Below are 23,850 nucleotides of genomic sequence, written 5' to 3' on the forward strand. Positions count from 1 at the left end.
GCGTCTGCTAGTTGTTAAACAAAAACAACGTACCGCTCGAGTTATTTCGTCTGCCCTCCGAAAGCCGCAGGAAAGGTAAGACAGACGCAGACGATGTTGCGAGCACACGACGTTGCAAAGGAGCAGACGACGCTGAGATAGGGGGTCGCGATCAGCCAATCAGGGCTCGGCGTTCTGACGTCACCACTACTTCCTTTCTCATGCGCAGAAGACGAAAATGAGCCCACTTGCGAGGCGTATACCAGCGTGTAAAGAAATGCTCAGAACAAACGCAACAGCGGCCCCCCAGATGTCTATCACCATCCGTGTGCGGGTGAAAAATTTAACATTTGTCGACAAAACTACCCCAGCAGAAACCTCTGACTGCCCAATAAGCATCAGAGAAAGCTAAAGATGGAGACTTTACCCGAGGATTGGGCAACATCATCATGTTTAACGTTTACCTACGTCAGCTAACTTGCCCCGTCATATTCTGTTCGAGAAAGCTCTCGTTCTCGACGCCCTCACCAAAGCTAATATCTAATTTTGACGATCCAAATCGAAAGTCCCAGTTTTGCTGGATATTCCAACAGGCTAGTTTTAAGCCGTACACTTTCAGTGGTTCACGAATAACACCATGCTCAAACGGATCAAGCTTCCGCTCGGACAGCATCATCAGTTTTCTTCAGTGTAAATGGTTATAAGAATTGAAAGATCGCGACCAGCTGCTTTGTAGACAGCTGGTTGCGGAAATTTACGCCGTCTGTAATTATCTCTACGGCAGCCTAGCTGCTTGAAGTCATCGCAACTATAAACTACAGGTTGCAGCGACCAACGTTTGTAGATAAACGTTGGTAGCGACTGCATTCTCGCATTCCCACGCATCACTACGAACACAAAGGCTCTAGTTTCGGTTTGAAGTTGGTACCTTTTCTACAACATAGATGGCGGCAGCGTCAGTCTTCTGCACTCGGTGCATTTGGCGAGTTCGTTTGAGTCCAGTTTTCCGTGCAACACTCTGTGAGTGCGATGCATTCTGGGAGAGAACTCGAACGGTGCCAGTGCGTGTGAAACAGGGGGGGGAAGGTGCCGCCGCTTCCAATGCACCCTCCTCAGAATTTACGGCGCTCCGTGGGGGCCGCCATGTTAAAACTTGATACCAGTGTTGCTGCATCTGTAGGTCATCTTTAAGTTAGAGCTGACGGAGAAAATCTGGCCACGGTGCAACGCCGATGTACGCTGGAAGCTAGAACCGGTTTGCTTTCGTTGTTTTTGTTTGGTCGGAGAAAGTCTAGCAACAACACACGTTCAACATGGCGCCGGTATTGCTTCGGCAGCTTCGGTTTGACCACGTTTGACGTGGTTTTCGAGCACATGTAGCGAAGACGTGACCGGAGAAGTGCCCCTTGATGGTCCCGGAAGACGGAACGTATCATTCGTAATCGTCGTGTGTGCTTTGAAAGCGAAGGGAGTGACAGGGTCCACGAGTGCGCAACCACAAGCCAAGGTTCACGACAGCGCTCCGTCGACTTCGGCGATCTCGTTCTGTTTGGTGCATAGAGATAGGTTTGGTGCAACACGGCGATGCGGCAAAGAGTTGAAACGTTCGTGGTCAGTGGTGCGGTGCTTGGAGGTAGAGGCCCATACTAACACGAAGCGCAAATTGGTTATTGTGGGGTTTAAATTCAGCGGTTTCAGGCCCGTCGTCGTCAGCTGATCCGGTCCAGCTGGTCCGGGAGGACGCAGTGAGCGCTTTTAAAAGTAAATCTTCCTTTGTTCCGTTTCAAAATGTGGAAGATTCTCGACGCATACCGTGAGTAAAAAGCTGCGGGCGTTTTCAACAAAATTGCGTCGTTTTAATTGAACAATGGACTCCGGATTGTTGTCCTAGACCTGCCGTTTTTATGCTTCGTGATGTTGGCGTTTGCACAGCGACGCACACCGCCCGAGTAGATGATTCGGTCCTGCAAACGACCGGTCATACAGAATTTCGTCACCACCGATATTTTCTTGTAAATCTCGTGTGAGTTTGTTGGGCTCGTCATGTGGTGTGAATAAATTAGGGCAACATTTCTTACCTGCCTGCGGATGCATGAACTGAGACCATTTTTTTACGTAGTGAACATAGCGTTTTTCCTTTATTTTGGAAAGAGGTGTTGGGGAATTTATTATGGTACAATCACTTGAGAGTTCAGAAATTGGAGAGAGCGTACATGCTTTCCCAACTTTGTCTCTTTTCTCTCTGGCATTGCCCCTAGTTTCAAGTTGCAGTTTCAGTAGACATGCCTACTAGCAGGTACAAACTGCTCTAAAACGGACTCCGTGTTTCGCGCTTTTCGCAAGGTGACTGGGTAAGTGCTTTTGCGAGGTATGCGGAATACACAAACGATTTTGTTACGCCCGTCGGTTGCGTCTCTCCAGCAAAACGAATAAGATGATCTACAAAGGCGCAATCACAAGCCAATATTTACGATAACAGTGCATTTGATTCGGTGGTCCCTGTAGTTGTATTTTACCCTGCTTTCTGCAACACCGTGTCATGGCGAAGAGCTGGAACATTCACGGATTGTGCTGGGCTACCGGTTGACCCAAAGGCAGATCCAGAACTCCGTTTTTTTTTTTTTTTTTTTTCTTTTTTTTTTGGGGGGGGGGGGGGGGGGGTGGAGGGGGGGGGGAGGGAAAATCTAAAGCAAGATAGACAGGACTCGGGTTGCGCCTTTTGTTTTAACCGCCGCAGAACCACAGTGCACCGACGGCCCCTAGATGTGCGCCGCTGCGCCGACTTTGGTTTTAAGCCGTGCTTTGAAACCGCCGCCGCGGACTTCAATCTCGGTTGAAGCGACGGAGTGGTTCTCCAAGTTCAGAGTACAAGTGTGCCTGCTAGGGTGCGGCCTACCCTATTTCAAACCCTCGTCCTTGAGTACCGAGCCTCCTACCACCTGGCAGGCCGGTGGTTGGTGTTATTTCGGGGGATCCACCCATGTCAAATCGGCCTCCCAGAAGGGGGCAGGGGGGGCGGGGGGGGGGGGGGGGGGGGGGCGGCCGCTTCGTCGCCCCCCTCTTGGGCCCGCCGCTGGGTTGACAGAAGCCCGCGTCGCCCGCATCGGCTTTTAGTGCACTTGGGCTGTTGTAGTGGCTCTAGGCTGTTGATGCTCAAGCCTTTCATCCGCGGCTTGCCGCCAGCTGATCCGGCTGCTCGACGGTGAGGAAGCGGCGAAAGTTACCTCTGAAGTAAATGTAAATCCTTGTTCACACAGTTATCCGGTGTCAAAGTGTGGAAGGTGTCCAACCTGTATTGAGGGCGGGAACTACGGCGTTTTGCCTTGCTTTCGTAACCGAAACCAGAACAGCGAGATAACTGCCTTGCGTACTCCAAAATGATGAGAGCAATAAGTCGTCAAAAACCCGTTTCTAGGGTTTCAAACCAAGTAAACAAGACAAATATAATTCAAATTTATTTTCTGTATGCAGAAGGACTTATGTAACACAACAATACATTCTCGTTCCAAAACGAAAAAGAAAGTAAAACTCAGTCCGTCGTATATGGCAGCAACTTCTCCGCTGCAAAACCTATGCTGGCAACGTAAGCGGTTTTAATATGGCAGCCTCCGCTTTGCGCCGCGTTCCCTTTCCCTCCTTCCCCCCCCTGGTGTGAAACGAACTCGCTATTAGTTTAGCTCGAGTGCACTCTGACCGCTGGAGCGCGCTCGAGCGCGTTAACTTAACGCGCCCATTGTCTAAAAACACAAATAATTCTCAAAACCGTATCGTTTTCAAAGTTTCCCCCCAAAAGAAGGAAAATTAAAATAAGCCCATCTTTGTAATCCGAAAACAAAAAACCATCGACGGTGCGACTTCCGGAACTTTTTAGGAGTAATCCACTGTGTAATCCTTATAACTCCGTTTTGATCCAATCCAATCTGAAATGCGTCTGTGCGTCTGCATGGCAATGATCGCACTACTTTAATTACTTGGTAAGACCATTTCCTCGAATCAAGAGGCTGCGAAAAACAAGACGACGCAAAATGTCCCGTTTCGAACCTGCGCTCCAACCAGAGATTCTCCGTGCCCACCAGAAAGACGAGCAGCACATCGCGTCGCTTCAGAAGGAAGTGTCCGAGGTCGCCCGATCAGCTCTCGGAATCCGGCGATGGATGCTGTGGCGATCGGAAATCGACTCCATCTCCAGCTTCCTCTACTACTGCGCCACAACCCTCAGCGGTCTACAGACCCTCGGCGAAGAGTACGTCCACATTCTCCAAGTAAACCGGTCGCTGAAGAGCATACCTTCGGTTTCCCGACGGACTCTCTCTGTCGCGCTTCACACGTTCGGCGGCGCGCTCACGTCCGCGCTCTTAAATTTGCTCAAGAGGGCGCGGGGTGCCGACCTAAACGCCCTGCGGACCGTGCTCGGGAGAAGCCAGCAGATCCACCTGATCCTCTTCTACCTGCTCGGTCGATACCACAGTCCCGCGAACAGGGTAGCGGGTATCAGATACGTGTTGGTAAGGAAGTGGTTGTCCAATCCACAGGTAGCTCGCTGCTACAAGGTTCTAGGCTGGCTATCGCTCATCGAGTTCGTTGTGTCTCTAACGCGGGAAGTGCGCGGTTTCACGACTGCTTCCGAGGACGGCGACGTGGACGAAGCGCGCTCGCCGAACTATAGCTGCTGCATGTGCGTCGACGGTGCGAGGCGCCCCACCGTGATACCCTGCGGGCACGTTTTCTGTTGGTACTGCATCGCGGGTTGGCTGAGGGCGAAGAAAGAGTGCCCCTTGTGCAGAATGCAGTGCAAGCCACAGCAGGCCGTTCTTCTCCGAAACGTTACGTGACCACTCGTTTGCGTGCTCGAGTTACGATGGCCTCGTGAACGTGTGCGAGGCAGAACGAAAGAAACTAACAAAAGGCGTTGGTTGCTGCTGCTGCCGAGTGTCCCGCTAAAAAATAAACGTTTTGACTTTTTTTAATGCATTAAATGGAAATAAGAAAAAGTATATCTCTTTCGGGTTATTGTTTCCTGTCAAGTCGCTTACTTTCATCAACATGGTCCTACACAAATTCTTAACATTATGTTCTTTTTCGACTTTTGCAAATGTGGCTGTCTTCACTAAAAAAAAAAAAAAAAAATCCACAGCAACCCTTTCGCATTGACAGAGACAGAGCAATTTGAAAATAATTACAATATTTTATATTTAAACTTTTGGTGAGCAATTTTTGTTTACAATATTTTGCCACCAAAGGGAGAGCCACAACAGTGCATGCGCGTCGGTTCTCCTGCAAGAACGACGGTCGCTTATTGCAATGCTTGGATAGAAAATGGCGTACCATTTCGATTCTCACGATTGCCAGCGACCTCCGCGCTTACCCGTGCACCGTTGTTCGGCAGCACCACGAGTTGCGGAGTGAATTTTACGACAGTGTGAAATGCGGGACATTTTGAAGATTTGGGCATTTCTCGCAGGATGCGGGACACGAGCTCTCAGTGCGGGACGGGTGGTCACCCTAGCTACCTTTTGGGCACTTTCCAAAAGCATTCGAAATGCATATAATTTAGAACGCCCTTGCTTACGTTCACCGAAACCACAGTTTGTTGCACGCATTACACCACATGGAACGGATAGGTTGGGAACTGGCGCTTAAACTGCCAGGCGGCCGCTGCATAATGGCAACAAGGTTCCCGTTGCTGCTGGGCCCGGCGCCGTTGTTTTGCAGCTGCGTCCCTCGCTCCTCCTTCTACAGATCGCTGCACCCGCTGCCCACTGTTGTCGCCGCTGAACCGCTTTGGTGGTGCAGGAAGCCCGCAAACAAGAGCCCCCATAGTATGTGAAGTTGGCTTTACTGCCATTGAGTGCACACCGAGGAAAGTACCCACTTCAAGGGGAGTTACTAATTGCACGTTCTGTGCTGCACACTTTACTGAGGCTACATCCCAGGCTAGAACATGTCAACACACCAAAAAAAAACCTCCCGTGAAGCTTCGAAAGACTTCCTGGGAAGCTCTGGACTCGCAACCAACGTTTTGCAGGGGAGAACGGCGAGGAAGAACTTTCAGTTGTCCCACCAGCGCGAGCATCCTGCCTTGGACAATGCTTGGGCGTCCTGCGCACTTCGTGTGTGCATGTGCAGTCAAAGCGCAGTGGAAGGAGCGTACGCTGGAGGCCGACTGTTCGAAAGACTCACCCTGCCGCTCTCGTTCTGTCAGTGACCATAGGAGACGGCATTAGCGAAATGTAGGCTCTCAGTCTCTAGGCATCCCCGGAGGGAGGTCCCTCTTTTCAAACACAAGAGAGAGTATGAGAGTTTAACGAGTTACGCAGAGCCTGTGGCACCTTCTTAACCGAGGTGACCGAGCATCATCTAAAAGAAAGGCATTTTACGGAGTACCGCACGTGTGGTGCACGCAGTCCTAAAGCCCTCCCCCCGTTAAAAGTCACGCCTCACATTTCTTACGAGTACCGACACTCGTTGTTGTGAGAGGGCAAGCATGCCACGAGTGAGAGTTGCTACACCATATGCTTCCAAGAGCCGCAGGAGCCACGGATCTCGTGCAATGCGTGCAATGGCGCATTTGAAGCTACTCGCGCAACAAACGCAAATGCATCGAGGGGCTTTCGGCAGTATGGGAACCGTTGTCACATCTCAGTGGCACCGCTTGACTGCTAGGGTGTTCATACATGCGAAGCGAGAGAGAGATCGATGTAGCATAGTCTTTGCTCACGTTTACACTCTGCCAAGTTTTTCCCCCAATTTCTTCTTGACCTTTGGCATGCAGCTACTAGCAGTCTAGGCTGCAGGGTGATTAGAAAAGGTGCGGCAACAGTGTTGGCAGCAGGCTGAAAGCAATGTCTGGCTCCACATAACGCTGCCAGACGCCAGTTCGGTTTGTTGAATTGTTTAGAGATATTTCACTTCCACATGGTCCAGCAAGGTATGTAAAATAGTGCCTTGAGAAAGATGGGTTTGTAGTGGAAATGAAAAATGAAAGAAGTTTACAATTCTATGTTATGCCGAATTACAGCGCAGCTCTTGAGGAGGGGAGGGTCACGTGTGACGTCAGATGTGAGGTCACGTGCGAGTTTAGAGGGAAAATTTCCTTGCTAAGTTAAGCAGAAAAATTTTCCCGTGTTGGGTGGTGTCACGTGTGACATCACAAAGGAAAAATTTTCCGGCTAAATTTGTCAGAAATTTTTCCTGTGGGAAAAGTTTTACGTTAAATTTAGCGGAAAAATTTCTCACCAAATTTAGCGGGAAAATTTTACCCTTCCGACGTCATTATGGGAAAGGCCCCACAATGCAACGCGCAATTACACCAATGGCGACGGCGACGCTGCTCAACCCAGAAATAGGTGTCTAAAAGCTGTGCTCTAAAAATAGTTTGGGAAATTCAAATGGCCTTTAAAGAATGGGGCAAACTTGCTATAGGATGCCGCGAAATGCATTGCAGTAACTACCAGGTAACTGTAGGTGTGTGGACACGTTGACTCCTCAATTTAACGGCCGAGAAATGTGGAAAAAAAAACCCAGTGCATTTATGCTATCGCGTAACATGTGTCGCAGTGACAGCAGCTCAGCGCTCGCGCAATTTGCAGTCATTGTGATGTTCTTGTTTCTACACGTCTTCCCGAGTATGTATCTGAGGATTTTCATGCCATTTTCACTTTTGCTCTTGATTACACTCCTGTGCTCGTCCCATACACCATCTCCAAAGAGCCTCCTCGGCACGCCGTAACTGAAAGTCGCGGTGTCTTCAGAATTGCTAGTACAAACTTTCCGGGAATACCGCGTGCAAGTTCGTCTGATCGGATGATCGTATGCATGCAACAGCACAATGGGGCTTCGGTTACACTCCCTATCAAAGCGAGGGTGGCATCTCTTTCGCGCGCCTTGCGTCCAGCACGTTCATTGCTTTTCGACGCTTACTCTGGCTGTGCATGGATGCTCGAGGCACCGGGAGTTCCTGCGAAGGACAATCACGCAATTCCCCGGCAAGGTCCCCCCTAACAACAGTCGCCGTAAAAAAAACAAAGAAAAAAAAACAAAAACAATTGGAGTTTGCACGACACTATACATAGCTTGCACTGATGTCACATCAGTGACCATCGTGAAAGACCTTGTTCTTGCACTGATACCTTCTTCGGCATATATTTCGCACCACTGAATTTCTTTTCCACGGCAGGAACAAGTAGAAATGACGACCAGCACGGTAAAATTAGAGGGGCGATGGCGATGACGTCATGAGCAAGCCATGTACCAATAAGTGTGCTCGATTGGGTATGGTCAAGGGGAGTTTTAGTGGGCACGAATACTCCACTCTTACTGACGAGTAGTCTTACAGTATATACTGAAGACATTGTTGTCGGGTGAGGTTTGGCAGCAAGATTCGACTGCAACGTGCATTATGAAGAGGAGTGAACCCGAGCTGCATTTTGGCCAACCTCGGAGCATAGCGTAGGCTACGGGCGTCGGACTGGAGCCTCGAAGGACATTGATCTGGCGTGCTGGCTCGTGGGCTGGAACGCAGTTGAAAAAGCTAAAAGCTTGCACTCTTAGCCCTCTATGTTAAGAGCAGAGGCCTCTATCACAGAAATCATCATTACGAAAAAGTGTGTGCCTACACTATTAAATGTGTCACTTGAGGCTAATGCATCATGTAAAATTTTGATTATGTACTATACCTCATCACTAAACCCTTAAAGAGACACTGCAAGGAAGAAAAAGCTTCTTTTTTTTTTAAGGGGCATACTAGATGGGACACATTATTTTAAAAATAATTTTGCACGAAAAAAACAACAAAATATAGCTCAATATTTACATTGTTAGACACAATTTAGGTGCAAAAAGGAGAGGTTGCAGCCCGCTAAGCCCCGCCCCGTGCTTACAAGGTGCTTACATCTCTCATTGGCTGAAGAGATGACTGACGTGTGAAAGGTTGGTTGTAAATTTGTATCTCCTAGCTGTAATAGTATTTTAATTGACTATTTTTTTATGTTTGAGAAACAAATAATCAAGATAGTCGTTAATGTTTTCAAATGTATTCTGAGACTGCTTCTCCCACTTTGGTTTGAAACGTTAACAAGTGTGGCTGCCGGCGTCTGCAGAGTGCTGAACGAGCGAAGCTCGTCATTTTTTATGAGTGCAAGTGGTTTTAACTTCACAGAGGAAGATCTCAACTGGCGTAGTTTGCAACAAACAACTGTCGCTAGGACACGCCTTCGGAAGTGCTGTGCGGATGCCTGTTCTTGTAGCAGGAGTGGCCCAAGCCTAGCGTCCCATATCAACTATTTTTATTGATCTGGCTCGATTTCTCTCTTGGCCCGTGTTGATGCCGAATAAAGATGATTCCCGTAAAAGCGGCCCCACTGCTCTGTGAATTGAACCGTTGTGATCGCGACCATGGTTTCAATACTGGGAAGATACCTACACCGGTAAGAATTTGCGAGTTATTTGATTGGAGGCAATCAGGCGTTCGGGTAGCATCAACTTTGTCTAGGTATGTTCTCGTCATTTCGCCTTTGAGGCGAAATGACGGGAACATACCTAGACCACCTGGGGATCTCGTGACGTGTAACGTCACAAGATCCCCAGGTGGTCCAAATTAATCATCAGGCTTCCGCTTGGGCGTGCCAGATGCACTTCATAGGTCTGGCACATGAAGCTCAACCTTCACATTTATTTTACCGAAAACAGCTGAGTTTTTGCGCTTGGTTTCTACAGGTGCGAGACATACTATATGCTCATACACCGGGAAACGCCCGATGTGTTGTGCTACCGATGCGGTGGTCGTTTGACCATGCATGAGTCTCCTGCTTTAGTAGCCTGAATTCTGTACCTTTATGGACTGTACGGCAGACTACACATTTATTGTCAATAGCGAAATGGTCAGCGAAAATTATGAATGGCGTGATAAGTATGCTCCAGTGCCTATTCATTTGGTTTCACAGCGGAACTTATCTTTTCACGCACGTTTCTCTATTTAGTTGGTAACAGCAAATTAATTAGTGTCATGAGCACAAGCAATCGGAACATATCATTGTTCTGCGATTTGGCGACCACAGCTTCCCCGAGTTTCACCGGCATGGAATGTCCGTCCATACATTGATATGCGCACCTTCGTGTGGAAGCTTGTGAAAGACAACTCCCGGGCTGGTCAACTGGTAGTTCGAGAAGGCAGCTACATAACATCATAAGCCTATGGATCTTTCGTCAGGCATCGCAGCTAGGCATCGAAGATGTGGCCCGCGCCTGCATTGCAAATAAAACGTCATTCTCAAACTACAACAGCGGCGAGGCGAAACAGACTGCTCCCAGCTCTCGGCTCCGAGAGGCGCCAGGGCAGGGCAAACTAGCGCATCTGCGTTACGGTGATCATGTGGACACCGTTGAGCCAGCACTGGGAGGAGAAACTTGACGTCATTGTTCAATTTCGCTTTGAGAAGTAAAAGCAAACAAAACATTAGAGTGACGCAGACATGACGCAGTGGCTGAATGTTGGCTGCTCCAACTCTCTGGTGTTGACTGCGCCGTTGGTTATGCCTCACGTCGCACGCTAGAGTTAGCAAATTTCGGCGACTTGGCTCATTTGAAAGTTTGCTGGCCAGTTTATTAAAGGCAGAGACGGAATTAGATCATAATATTTGACATGTGGTCTTTCTATATGATACTGAAGAGGGCTGTATAGTTTTCTCAATATAAAAAATGAAGTGGAGTTGCCCTTTAAGGCCTGCCGAACTCTCCACCAATCATAGTTCTCTCTCTCGCTAAAGTGTGAAATTGCAGCAAGTAATGTTCAAATTGTGACAAGATATGGAAAACAAACAGTGCCATGTTTATTAATCTGTTTTAAAAAACAAGCAGGTTTCAAAAACACAGCATGGTTGTGTCGAGTCAGAATCCGACACTGAGGGACAGACAAACCTACGTCTTGTTGACCAACTCTGCTTCTAAAAGGAAAAGAGGTGAAACTGTTTGTTTTCCAAGCCTCCTTTGACCGCGCACCCCCAAGCGCTCGCAGTTTATGCACGGCAAACCTATGACTATCGTCGTTCTAGTGAACTCCTGGCATTCTTGCGACCGGAAGGGAGCAGTTTGTAAGTATTGCTTACTTCATATATACTCTGCATTTATTTATATATATATGTATAGTACTTTGGTGGTACACAACCTGCAATAAACACCTGGTAGTGACAGGAAGCCTATTCTGGTTCGTGTTCTCCGTGAAATAGTCTCGCAAAGCGTCCTACACGGTCGGTGTACCGAGTTGGTGTGGGATGGGCCCGCTACAGACACTTAGAAATCACACGGCACGACACAATATTTACATTAACAGTATGTACATGACGAGGGCAGGGGGGAGGGCGCTGCCGCTACTGTACACACACCGGCTACGGAATGTCCATGGATATGTCTGACTAGAAAACCGCCTCCTCCCCACTCAGGCCTCCCCGGAGGTCTTCAGGGAGTTGAAGCAGGTTTGGCAGACTCGCACTGGCTTGAGTATCCTCAGGCGGCTGATTTCAGACTCGAAGCGGCTGCATCTGTGAGGTGTGAGGGCAGAGAGAAGAGAAAGAAAAGAGGTGGGACATGTTAGGGGACAAAGAATGCAACAAAGGCACTCCCATGTGGTGGATAAAAAACCAAACAAAGGGATAAAAGGAAGGATTCAATTCGGTACACATGACAAGTGCCCCAGGTGCTTCCAGTCCCCAAAAGGGTAGTTAAAGTATGACCTTGCATAAGAACAGCACAACCAGTTGACAAGATTCATATATCGATTCACAGTGGCCCAATTATTTTAATAATATCAAGCGAGCGTCGACCGCCGGGACGGCTAGCGCTGTGCCGCGGAAAAATGCAGCGTCACGGCAGAATTTAGGCGCCCGCGCACAAAGCTATTTCCGTTCCGAGCGTCGTCTGCTAGGCTATTCCGTTGCCCGCGCTCGGCCCCTGTTCATTATCTACTGGCATAGCTAACCGCCTTTAAGCAAAAATCTGAACAGCGCTTGCCCGCGTGATACTGCTCAGGTGTGGCATAAACCGCGCGTCATATCAAATTTAATTTTCTCTTTTTTTTTTTTTTTTTTCATTTCATGTTTGTGTTTACATTTGCACATCAACAAAAATAGAAATACGGTGACGCGAAAAACTGAATGCAACGACGCATTAAACTCTATACCGCAAACAATGCTACGGGCCATCAAAACCAATCCAGTGCTTTTGCCCAGCCACGTGACATCGTGCTTCTCCATGCAGTTGTACCCAACGGGAAGGCCACGTGACACTTTTAGCGATGGACTGGCCAAGATGGCTGCTAGCGTCGGCTGCAGTACAACACATAGTGAAACGGAGTATAGACAGGGTTTCCGCTTGGTGTTTTGTAGTATCAACTGCGTTGTTGCTGTCGTCATCTAGCTCATGGAGCAACTTAGTCACACTTTTCTCTGGCCAGCAAGCGCGCGCACATTTTTATGCCTCCTCGAGTGCCCATAAAAACATGGGAACCTGCGGTGAGAATGTCGATGAGCGGCATGACGCAAGGGGATATAGCAACCGCAGTCGGGGTTACACTGGCTAAAGTCAATAGGACTGTGAACGCCTTCCAAGAGGAGGGCCATATCGGCGATGCACTTCAACATTGCAAGTGCCCTGCCCGCCTTTGCTGCGGAGCAGGGGCTGTGTGCGATCAATGGAATAGCCTAGCAGACAATGCTCCCACCAGAAAGGGATCTGTGCGCACGCGCTTAATCTCTCCCGTATCGTCGCACTCCTCCGCGGCACGGCGCTGGCCGTCCCAGCAGTCGACGCTCGCTTGGTATTATAAAAAAATTGGGCCACTGTACATGACTCCATAAATTGCATTTCACACTTTTGACTCAATGTATACTGTGCCCTATGCTCTTCCATATTCTAGTGAATATGTTCAGTTTAGTGAACTTTCAGTTAAGTCAACTATTTCCTTAGGTCCCTTGAAGTTCACTCAAGTGAAAGTTTTTGGTACCAGTAGTGATGTTCCACAAGAGCAAACTTATCGTTTTGCCTCCAAAGATTCTCGGTTGGTTATTCTACACTTTTTTGTCTCAATGCCTCTCCCTGACATGCATCGTGACAAAATATGCGGTGCCTGTCTTGTCCAGTTTGCAATTATCCGACACAAGATGGCCATCTTATGGACTACGGCATCCTGTGTCGTGACGACAATGAGCAGCTGTTTATAGACGAGCAAAATGTTTTACGAGCAAGTGACATGAGCGCGGGCACTACGCATGCACAGTGACGCATTTCTAAAACCATAAAGCTACCGGACATGTTCAGTGCAGATACTCATGCCACACACTATGGGTAGGTGGTAGGCTCGTCTATAGCAGGCTGCGGACGAAAACATTTTATTTCTGAACTTTCATACTATACAAAAGAAAAGCCCAACTTTTTTTTTACAGAGAAGCTGTTTATGGCTAGGGTTCCGTGGATATTTCGTGTGCGTGACCAAAAACTCTACGTTCGCACCGCACCCACATGCCACATGTACGGGCGTCTGCAGCAGTAACTGTTCTAAGCAAAAGTCTAAAACAAATGACATCTCGCACGTGCGTTCGTCAATGCTTTATTTTGGTTATTTACTTTGAATCTTTTATATGGGGAAGGCATGTCCGTGCGGCGCGTGGAATACCCATTCCCTGCGTTCTCCTTGAAGCTTGGGTCGCCAATCTCCATTTTCAATTTCACTTGTTTTCTCCCATCGTAATGGGGAGGCCGTGTATAGTTCGGACTCCTGAAGAGCAATGCGCCTACGAAAAGAAACGGCGGGAACGGCAACGAGAATGTCAGCGGCGGCGGCGGGCAGCACATGTGTGTGCGTATACCTTTCGTCACAGTGACCACCAATCAAAACAACAAATGCGTTCATACCTTTGTTCGAAATTCTGTGTCACGTCTGTCGTGCACTAAACAGCTTCGCTGGTCATCCACCTTCAGAGTGGAATGGCTCCCAACTATTTTCGACTTTATAGGTCAAACAATTTCTGGACTTGGGACCCAGTCTCAAAACTTCTGAATCTTAACTCGTATACAGTTTTACATTTCATCTGTTTGTACTATTTGAAAAAGTTGCTACCAGGTATGGTGTCCCCTTAGTGATGTCAGCCCCCCCCCCCAAAAACAGGTCAAATTTGTGATAAGGTCCAACCCAAGGCAGAAAATTAAAAAAACATATTTGCCATAAAAGTCCTGTCCACTCTTATGTTCCCTGTTCCTTAAATGTCATCTACACTATCCTGCTTTCATGCAGTACACGCTAAGTAGGAGAGACGGGACGGTGCGTTAATGACTGGCTACAAGAACACAATCTCTCTCTAAAATCACCTATCCCTGCACTGTCAAGCCTGCTCATGCACACCATCCTTAGAAAAAACCAAGCTAACAGGCAAATATCATGACAAACACGCCAGGGAAATCTTTGAAGCAATTAACATCCATAGTTTGGGCGAGCAATCTGTCAGTCAGCCGTCAGTGTCTTTAACAAAGAAGGGAATGGCTTTCTTAAAATCCTTATCGCATGGCTGAATTTCAGTGCCTCTTGAGCTCGTGTGCCCCAGTTACTGTGTGGCCTTCGCTCGAGCTGATTCTGCCGGTTGTAGTTCTTTCTTTTCATCTTCCTTCAAATACATATGAGTTGCGAGTGTGCACTTGTCTGTTGTCTATGTGTTTCTCTTCTCAGTCCTTGTCTTTTTGTGTGCATTTTTAACCATGTTTATTTGACACACTTGTTGATGATTTTTCACACTGATTTTCTCAAGCAGAGTAGTCATTTAGAGCTCAAGGTTTGGGCTAAACACTCCGTTCTAAGAGAAATACCTAATTTCTCGGTGTGCAAGTTGTGTTTTTACCCCCAAATGTCCTTCGGTGCATCTTGTACAACTGTGCGACTTATATATGCAGTTTTCTTCTCTAAGTATGAACCTTAACCGCGGAAATTTGCCACAGAGATTATATTTCCCGCTCGATTCGTCGCCGAAAATACCGATAGGGGGGGTGCGACCTATGAGCTGTAAAACATGGTACTCTCTCACTCTACCGTCAAGTGGTCGGGAGGTCTTCGACCGAGACAAAGAGTGAGGATCCGTCACCTGGAGCAGAAGAGCTGTCCGCAGTTGCGGCAGTGGTGCCTGCGTTCAGCGAAGGAGAAGCGCACACCGCAGGCCAGGCAGCTGTCGCCCCCTTCGTCCCGCACCCAGTGGTCGGCCATGGCCCGCCCTGGGTGCTCCGTCACGCTCCAGGTGAACACCCGGCCACGGGCGTCCCCCACGTACACCGTCTTGTGGTCCCTGCGCACGAGGTACCCGCACCGGGTCGTCTCTGTCCTCCAGGCACTGGCGATGCCTCGCGGGTGTGGGCCGGTCCCACTGGCTCCTCGTACACGTCTCCTACTAGACGGTGCATCGAAGGCCCTGCCCCGTTATCCAGATAAAGCCAGTCATCGACAAGATGAAGCGCTGCTGGGGTGGCAGCTCTTCCAGAGTGGAGACAACTCTGTCGTCCGCTAGCAGAGCTGCCATCTTGCCTCCCACTCGTATGCAGCCACTCATGAGCTGCTTACGCAGTTATTGAGCATTACCGCTCGTGAAATGATACGAGTAGCAAGACATGCGACGTTACGCGTTCCTCCAAATATGCACTTGATTTCGGCATGGTGTCTAGTGATAATGCGATAACTTTGAACGGATGACCGCATTACCGACGCTTTTTTGCGTTACTGAGTCGAGGAAGTCTCTACTTTGAATAATTTATCGCTACCTCAATGGGTACTTCCTAATGCTGCGTTTTCGTGGGTACAAGCCGATCCACCGGTCTCACATATACGAGGTGGACGCATCGCAAAAGGCAAAATGGTGGCCACGGCCGAAAAGGTAGTGTTTGCCCTCCCCAGCGATGCGATTTGTCCGACTCATTTAGGAGCACCTTCTAGAGGGGCCAAAATCAATTTTGAAGCAGCAAAAAGAACTTCTGGAGCGTAAGCAATATGCTCTATTTTCAATCATAACACTGCAAATATTCTATGTTCAGATTAATGTATTAGCCTGTGCAACTAAAATACATTGTCTCTTTTGTCTTGACCATTCTGTGCAACTTGCTGTTAGCACCGGTTGCATGCAGGTTTGATTCCCTCGAATGTAGAACTAGTTGTTCAGTCGCATGTGGAAGCACCAGGGGTGTCAACAATGTGCTCATTGATGAAGGACAGAACAAACTGCTTTGAATGATTATTTCAGGTACAGGGTGAAAGGTAACCAAAATAGCATATTTCATAAAAATGTCAGAACACATTAATACCAAGCACGCAAATTCATGTTTTTGTTTCAGTGAAGTTCTAAAGGTTGTAATAAAACTGCAATTCTTAATTCAGGTAAAAACAAAGTTCTTGTCATCTGATTATAAACATTAATATAATTTTATACTTAGAACTTCATAATAAAAAACTGGCCTAAGAACAATAAGTACACCTTCTAAAAAACAAACCAGCCAAACTCATTAACGGTATTCTCAAGTTTCCACCCACTAGATCCACTCATTTAATTTTAATTGATTCTGATCACTGTGTCACTTCATGGACATGAAATTGGAAACTAAACGAGAGTTGACATAAAAAAGTAAAACTACAGAGCACTCCATTTATAGATCTCCTGGCTATACCCACACATTTTTATCTCAAATTTGAACAAAAATGTCGTCAGACTATCTGAGTCTATTATACGTATTAGCCACATATTTATCCAAAAAATTTTATTGCAAGGAAGCGTTTGGTACCTCAGCACTCACCAAGTCCCTTTATTTATTTTTTTAATACGCATGTTAAGCACCATGTTTTGAAGGAGTGCTTTCTCCTTAGCATGCAGGTGTGCTGCGGCAAAGCAAAATACGCAACATTGCGATTTCTACTCCATTGTTTTCACTGTACTGCAGTGCATCAGTGTGTGGTGAGAAACACACTCAACAAAGTTAACTAACCTGCCAGAACAGACCACAAACATGCACACGAGGAATAATGCAATACTTCCCCTTACAAGTACTGTTAGTGTTCAAAACAGGGATAAAACCAAGTAGTACACTATTTGAGGCAATAAACATAAGTTTTGAAAATTTGCATAAGCTTAATAAAGGGAAATTATGTTTTGGCACAATGCTGACACAAATTCATCACACTTTGGCAAAATGTAGAAGGATGTAGTGGGGTAAGCACTCTGGCACAGTTTGGCACAGAAATCCTATCCCTGCCTCCCAAAGGATGTTGCCACTCTAGCAAGGTGCAGCCAGCAAGCACCAATGAGACACTCTAAAAGCTCTAAAAGCTACAAGGCTTCACATCTACCAGTACTGAAGTGTGGCGCACTACAACTGAGCCCCTTGGCATATAGCACGGGGCACTCGCCAAGCTCTGGACATTCGTTAGAGTTTGGGACTTCTGGGTCAATGGCATTGGCGAAGGTGTATACACTTGGGCTGCACTAGTACCGGTGTCAATTGAAAAGCATTCCAACCCATGATCTTTGCACCCCTTCAAGAACCATTAAATTTTGGAAATCCTCTGAACCAGATCAGACAGAGTTTAGACAAATTCAGCAATTATGCAGCAATAAAAAGAAAAGGCCAGTGGCAGCCTCTTTCAATTGAATTAATATGTAAACTGCATAAACTACCAGTTCAGGCAGTTCAGGAAAATCAAATCATTTACATTAGCGTGCCAACACTTAGTCCAGCATATTATCATGCAGTCACAAGAAACAGGCCTATCACACCGTTCATATCTTGATGCCATCAATATCCTGGTGCTAAAGAGTGAGCAACCCACTTGGAGACCGCCAGGGCAGTGACGGCTGCAGGCTCCGTGTTGTCTTTCCGGTCAAAAGCGGTGTGCATCGTCAGCTTGCTGCGAAACACCAGCTGGCATGACCACTGGAATCCTGGAAAAAAAGATGTGCAATGCCTCAGTTCTCTCTTGCAACAGTGAGCCGCAAGTACACAGAAAGCAGCCATGATGCGTAAAAGTGGATATGTTTGTTATGTAAAAAGACCCAAAAAGAACAACAAAAAAGCACAATTTTTTTAGCATGTGAACTAAGGAATTAATTGCAATGGGAATAATTAAGTAATTAATACAAAAGTAAGACCAGGGCCCGTTTGCTCGAAGTGCTAACCGCGACTAAAGTTAGCCGCAGTACCTAGGAGAGGGATTTTGAGGTCACGTGACTGGCTCGGTGGGGATGCGGGGAAACATGGCGGTGCCCCAGTGGGTGAGCGCCGGTCGCTTTGGAACTAATATGTCGTTGTAGCTGCAATATCGGACGCGTTAGTCAGCAACGAATAATGCAGGAGGCTTTCGCTTTGCCTTACCTCACTTAAACCGCAAAGCATGGGCAATGGCATCGCCGCATTTTTTAGATAGTGTTTCGATTTTGGGCATTCCTAAGCCTAAATGAACGCGATAATTGTCGGCATGACAACGTCTTTGGAAAGTGGATTGTTGATAGCACACAAAAGCAGACAGCGTCCCGACTGACTTTTTTCTAAATTATCCAAGCATCGCGAGGAGAACGCTGAAAATGTAATTCTACGGTTCACGCGCGCTGGCCTTCCTTTTATAAAAGATTTGAAGTAAAAAATCATAATAAGGCTTTAACGAACGCGCGTGCAAGGCAAAATTTGTTTTATACTTTTTGCTTTAGAACGGTTACTACTGCAGACGCCAGCACGCGCGACGCGTGCAACTACAGTCGCAGCATGCACGTCGGTGCTTGGATAATTTAGAAAAAAGGTCTCTTGGGACGCCGTCTGCTTTTGTGTGCTATCAACAATCCGCTTTCCAAAGACGTTGCCATGCCGACAATTATCGCGTTCATTTAGGCTTAGGAGTGCCCAGAATCGAAACACTATCTAAAAAATGCGGCGATGTCATTGCCCATGCTTTGCGGTTTAAGTGGGGTAAGGCAAAGTGAAAGCCTCCTGCACCATTCGTTGCTGACTAACGCGCCCGATATTGCAACCGCAACGACATATTATTTCCAAAGCGAGCGGCGCTCACTCACTGGGGCACCGCCATGCTTCCCCGCATCCCTACCGAGCCCAGTCACGTGATCTAAAAATCCCTCTCCTAGGTACTGCGGCTAACTTTAGCCGCGGTTAGTGCTTCGAGCAAACGGGCCCAGGAGACCTAGGTAATTACACCTAAAATATTCATAGACCCCTAAAATATTTTATTATTATGAGAAAAACAACCAGTATCTAATTATAACCAATATACTAAAAGCTTCAACTTCATTATTAAAGGGATGATAAAGCAGTTTTTATGCCTATGTTGACTGTTATGTCATCCAACAACTGGTCATGTATAAGTATAGGGAGTGTCTACATCCACGCGCGGGGACGTAGCCACGTCGGGAGGAGATAAGGCTCCATCCACGCAATACGTCACTTCCGGCGCACTACGATCAACTTCCGGTCTAGCCTCCCAATGTTTTTCCATTTGCTCGGCGGCCATTGCACCTTGCGATTTTGCCGTGCGCGGACTACTGTCTACTGTGCCTGCCTGGTCTTCCGCAAGCGGTGTTGACTTTCTCTGAAGCGTTTTTATTTTCTTTGTTTTCTCGGAGAAGGAGTTTGGCCGTTTGAGTATTAGCACGGTCGCGCTTCTGATCTGCCTCAAGTTTTGGTTGCCGGGGGTTCGACGGTGAAATACTTGTCCTAGTATTTCCCATCGAATGACCGGGTGGCTGTCAAAGTGCGGGCGTTTAGTGGCATTAGGATCGAGGCTTTGTTTTCCAAGGTGTCTAACGCCCTGCTCGATTTTGGCACAAACAACACCAGCGTTTGTGCCAGCGCGTACGTTGACAAGTATCGTCGGCTGGCCGCTCAGATCTTGGAACGCAATCGACGATGCAGATCGCCTTTTCTTCCGTCCTTCCGAGGCGGGGGAACAGGTTCTCTTCGATGGAGTGTCAGCGTAGTCAGATTGCCGAGATCCAGGCGTTGAATGATCGGCACAGAGACGTGAACTGGCTCCTGCAGGAGTTCTGCCGCAAGCAGGGCTTCGTGTTCATCGGTGATCTCGTGGACGAGTGGCATCTGTGCATCGGCTACTGTTTTATTTGTCATGGAATAAACTGTTTCTGGAATCTTTTACCCAGTTTTCTCGATTGAATGCTCTCAGTATGTTTGTTATTAATGGGACTAGTGCATGTTTTCCCTTTTCTCACAATCTCTGTGATTGCAAGCGTACGCGCAAGTCAAGAACGTACGAAGTGGTGGGCACATACTTGTCCCCTTCGATACACATAAGCTCACATTAAAAGGCTTCGAACCAAGCCAACCACACACACGACAAAGCCTCTCCGCCTCGCCTCAGCAGCGATGCGCACATGGGCGAAGGCCCCGGAGGCCATACCCGCACCGCACGCACGCACGAATGGCACGCACGCCGCCCATACGTGTGTGTGACTCCTGGACAACATAAATATAAAGATATATATTGAACATGATTGTAAACCTGAGACTGGGGCAGAAAAGTGGACACACCAGAAGGTAGAAAAAGACGAGGCAACGTCTCAATTGGTACTATTTTCATGATGCATTATATTTGCTATTAGTCTTAGAAAACAGTAATCCATTTTTGTTAGGTCACGTGACATATTAACCTTAAAACAATAATGAAATATAACCTCTTCATTTTTATATCCTATATTTACTTATAAGAAAGCGTAATATGTACATAAAAACAAATTATCTCCTTATTTTATAAGTCACGTGACCTTTTGCGTGGATGGAGCCTTATCTCCTCCCGACTTGGCTACGTCCCCGCGCGTGGATGTAGCCTCGACCATAAGTATACTCCAACCTGTTTCACATTTTGTGACCTAGAAATTGAAAACTGCAATTTGAAGATTCACAATCATTTGAAAGTGGAAATTTCACAGCACTTGCTACCCCACCATGCAGTGTCCTTGACATACCAGCATAAAATAAAATGATAAAGCCACAAAACTTCAAAGCAACATGCTGACACCAAGGTATAATTTAAATTTCACATGACTGACATGCACTGCATCAAGCAACTCACATTTTAAAGATTCACTTCCTGTGCTCTCAAAACAAAAGGGTGCTCCACTAAAACCAACAAAACTCACTTGACTTGTTTCAAACCTTCTTCCTTGAACAAACTGTTGAATCCCCCGAATTTCAATAACAAACACAATTTTAAATATCCAGTCGCACACATAAATAATTTAAGGATCCAATATAATCAAAGTGAAATGCCTATTATGTATAATGTGATATGCTTTCCAAATCAGACAGTAAAAGAGAGATGTCTCTTGACCGAGATTCGTGCACTATTTAGATGTTTGGTGTCGCAGCATTGGGGGTAAAATCGTTTTCCAAACTGATTTAAAAATAGTATATATGTACTACATATTGACCTCTTTCTGCCATTATGTATATATCTTGAGAGCATCAATTTATATGAATGCAAAAAAAAAAAAAAAAAAAAAAACCTCCGCTTCAATTGTCCCTTCCAAATCGTCCCTGAAGAAATCCATGAAACATAAACTCATGTTCAGATTTAGCATATCCAACTTGTATGAATGACATGGTTTGTTGGATGTCATGCCAATAGCAACAAACAGTATTGCAACATAAATTCCTATACAAGAGGACAATAGGTTATTTCTTTAGGATCAATTAGATAATGCTTAAATTATATTTAACCCGGCCCACTGCACATCATTTTTTTACCTGTGAATTTCCAGGCTTACAACTTACACAAAATGTATTCCAACAGATGAAGATACATAACCAGCCTAAAAGTATGCCCATTTCTCACAACACTTAAAATCAATACAAAGATTTATTATAATAAGGGTAACGACAATTTTATCAGATCACAAAAATGCTTGGGTCGCAATAAAAATGAATTCTCTTTCTCTGCAGGGCGAGTTACATCACTTTGCTTAGTCCATGTTGAATATGTAACCACTAATTTTTTACATGTCTCGGAGTCATGGACTGATGAAGGCGAGTGGGTTGAACATGTATACATAAAATTGAAAGAATAAAACACAGAGAACAAGCACAGGACAACCACTTTCTTTCAGTTAGCAACGACGTTTATTTGGGCAAAGAGATTGCACCCTGAGCGAGACCCCCGACAAGATAGGTCGATAAGGGGGAAGGCTTACTGGGAGATGGAAAAGGTGATATGGGGGACAGAAAGGAAACTTGGGAGATGGAAAGGCGATAAAGGAGAAGGGAAACTGGGAGATGGAAGGGGTGATAGGAGAAGGAAAAGGGGGAACCATGAGGTAAGGGCGGAACTACCGGGAAGTTGTGTGATTACGGGGAGTTGCGATATTTTCCAAGTTCAGGCCTGAGGAATTCTAATTCCCGTCTTGATAAGGTTACTGATGCCGATGAAACATTGTTTTCTGCGTTCTGGATGAGAAAAGATTCAATGATTTCACGTCCGTGGCGATTGCGGTGTCCCCCTCTAGTCTTGATTCCTGCGAAGTCAGGCACGCATCCAAAGCATTCGTTCGCGTGAACCGCAATCGGATGAATGGGATTGTCGGTTCTAGAAGTTGCCTCGTTTTCGTGCTCTCTCAGGCGGTCATTGATACATCGGCCGGTTTGTCCTATGTACTCGGCACCGCATTTGAGAGGGATGGAGTAAACATTTTCTGTGCAGCAGGTCCGGAAAAGGGTGGCGTGCTTTTTTCCGCAAGCCGGCTTGGCTTCTTGTCGGTTGATCATGTTGCACATGCTTGCCAATTTGAATCTACTGGAAAAGACAACTTTCGTGTCGTAGCGTGATGCAATGGATCGGATACGATGCTAAGCATTATGAATGTAAGGTATGCTGGCTATCCTTCGACTGAAAGGCATTTTTGTAGTTGCTTTTGGGTTGATAAGTTGGTGTAAAACGGACACGAGGTGTTCCACCGGATATCCGAAACTCAGGGGTCGTCGAGATTGGCTCTTAATGCTATCGGCTGTCGAATGTTGACAGGATTTTGTTTTAACTGGTGCGAGTAGCGTCTTGATGATAGCTATCTTAACAGTCTTGGAATGAGCACTCTCAAAAGGGAGCACCAGCTTTTCTGAACGCTGACTAAACGCCCAGCAAATGCCTTCGCTGATTTTTTTCAATCGCAGGTCTAGAAATTGTAGCCTTTCTGAGGAAGGATGTTCCTTTTTGAATTTTAGTTTGCCTCCTGCGCTTTCGAACGAGGCCACGATCACCTCGACTTTATCGGCTTCAGGGTGAATAATCAGGTAGTCATCACCGTAGCGGACTACGGTGCATTCTGGGCTAGTGTCCTTGAGCTGTACCTGTATGGTCCTATCGACATAAGACAGGTAGATTTCACTTAAAATACATACAGGTACAGCTCAAGGACACTAGCCCGGAATGCACCGTAGTCCGCTACGTTGATGACTACCTGATTATTCACCCTGAAGCCGATAAAGTCGAGGTGATCGTGGCCTCGTTCGAAAGCGCTGGAGGCAAACTAAAATTCAAAAAGGAACATGCTTCCTCAGAAGGGCTACAATTTCTAGACCTGTGATTGAAAAAAATCAGCGAAGGCATTTGCTGGGCGTTTAGTCAGCGTTCAGAAAAGCCGGTGCTCCCTTTTGAGAGTGCTCATTCCAAGACTGTTAAGATAGGTATCATCAAGACGCTACTCACACCAGTTAAAACAAAATCCTGTCAACATTCGACAGCCGATAGCATTAAGAGCCAATCTCGACGACCCCTGAGTTCCGGATATCCGGTGGAACACCTCGTGTCCGTTTTACACCAACTTATCAACCCAAAAGCAACTACAAAAATGC

At 46.8% G+C, this 23,850-nt stretch overlaps 2 protein-coding genes across 2 annotated transcripts in view; one reads left to right on the forward strand and one right to left on the reverse strand.

Moving 5' to 3' along the window:
- The first annotated feature begins 3,887 nt into the window (after positions 1-3,887).
- LOC8037932 (peroxisome biogenesis factor 10) lies at positions 3,888-5,100 on the forward strand. The gene has a single exon (XM_002406013.5). The coding sequence runs from the start codon at positions 4,005-4,007 to the stop codon at positions 4,809-4,811; it is 807 nt and encodes a 268-aa protein (XP_002406057.3). The 5' UTR covers positions 3,888-4,004; the 3' UTR covers positions 4,812-5,100.
- A 5,683-nt stretch (positions 5,101-10,783) lies between these two features.
- LOC115325373 (WD repeat and FYVE domain-containing protein 3) overlaps positions 10,784-23,850 on the reverse strand; it is a 193,923-nt gene continuing 180,856 nt past the window's right edge. Inside the window, exons 67-69 of the mRNA XM_029986093.3 lie at positions 17,819-17,930; positions 15,099-15,296; positions 10,784-11,513 (exon numbers count right to left, since the gene is read on the reverse strand). Coding sequence (XP_029841953.2) covers positions 11,411-11,513; positions 15,099-15,296; positions 17,819-17,930 — 413 coding nt within the window. The 3' untranslated portion in view covers positions 10,784-11,410. The remainder of the gene's footprint in view (positions 11,514-15,098; positions 15,297-17,818; positions 17,931-23,850) is intronic.

Source organism: Ixodes scapularis, unplaced genomic scaffold (genome assembly GCF_016920785.2).
Source record: "Ixodes scapularis isolate PalLabHiFi unplaced genomic scaffold, ASM1692078v2 PGA_scaffold3__209_contigs__length_174095766, whole genome shotgun sequence".
NCBI classification, from domain to species: Eukaryota; Metazoa; Arthropoda; class Arachnida; order Ixodida; family Ixodidae; genus Ixodes; species Ixodes scapularis.

Excerpts from the sequence above, each read along its gene's own strand:
- LOC8037932 (XM_002406013.5), top strand. The coding sequence starts at position 4,005 with ATGTCCCGTTTCGAACCTGCGCTCCAACCAGAGATTCTCCGTGCCCAC.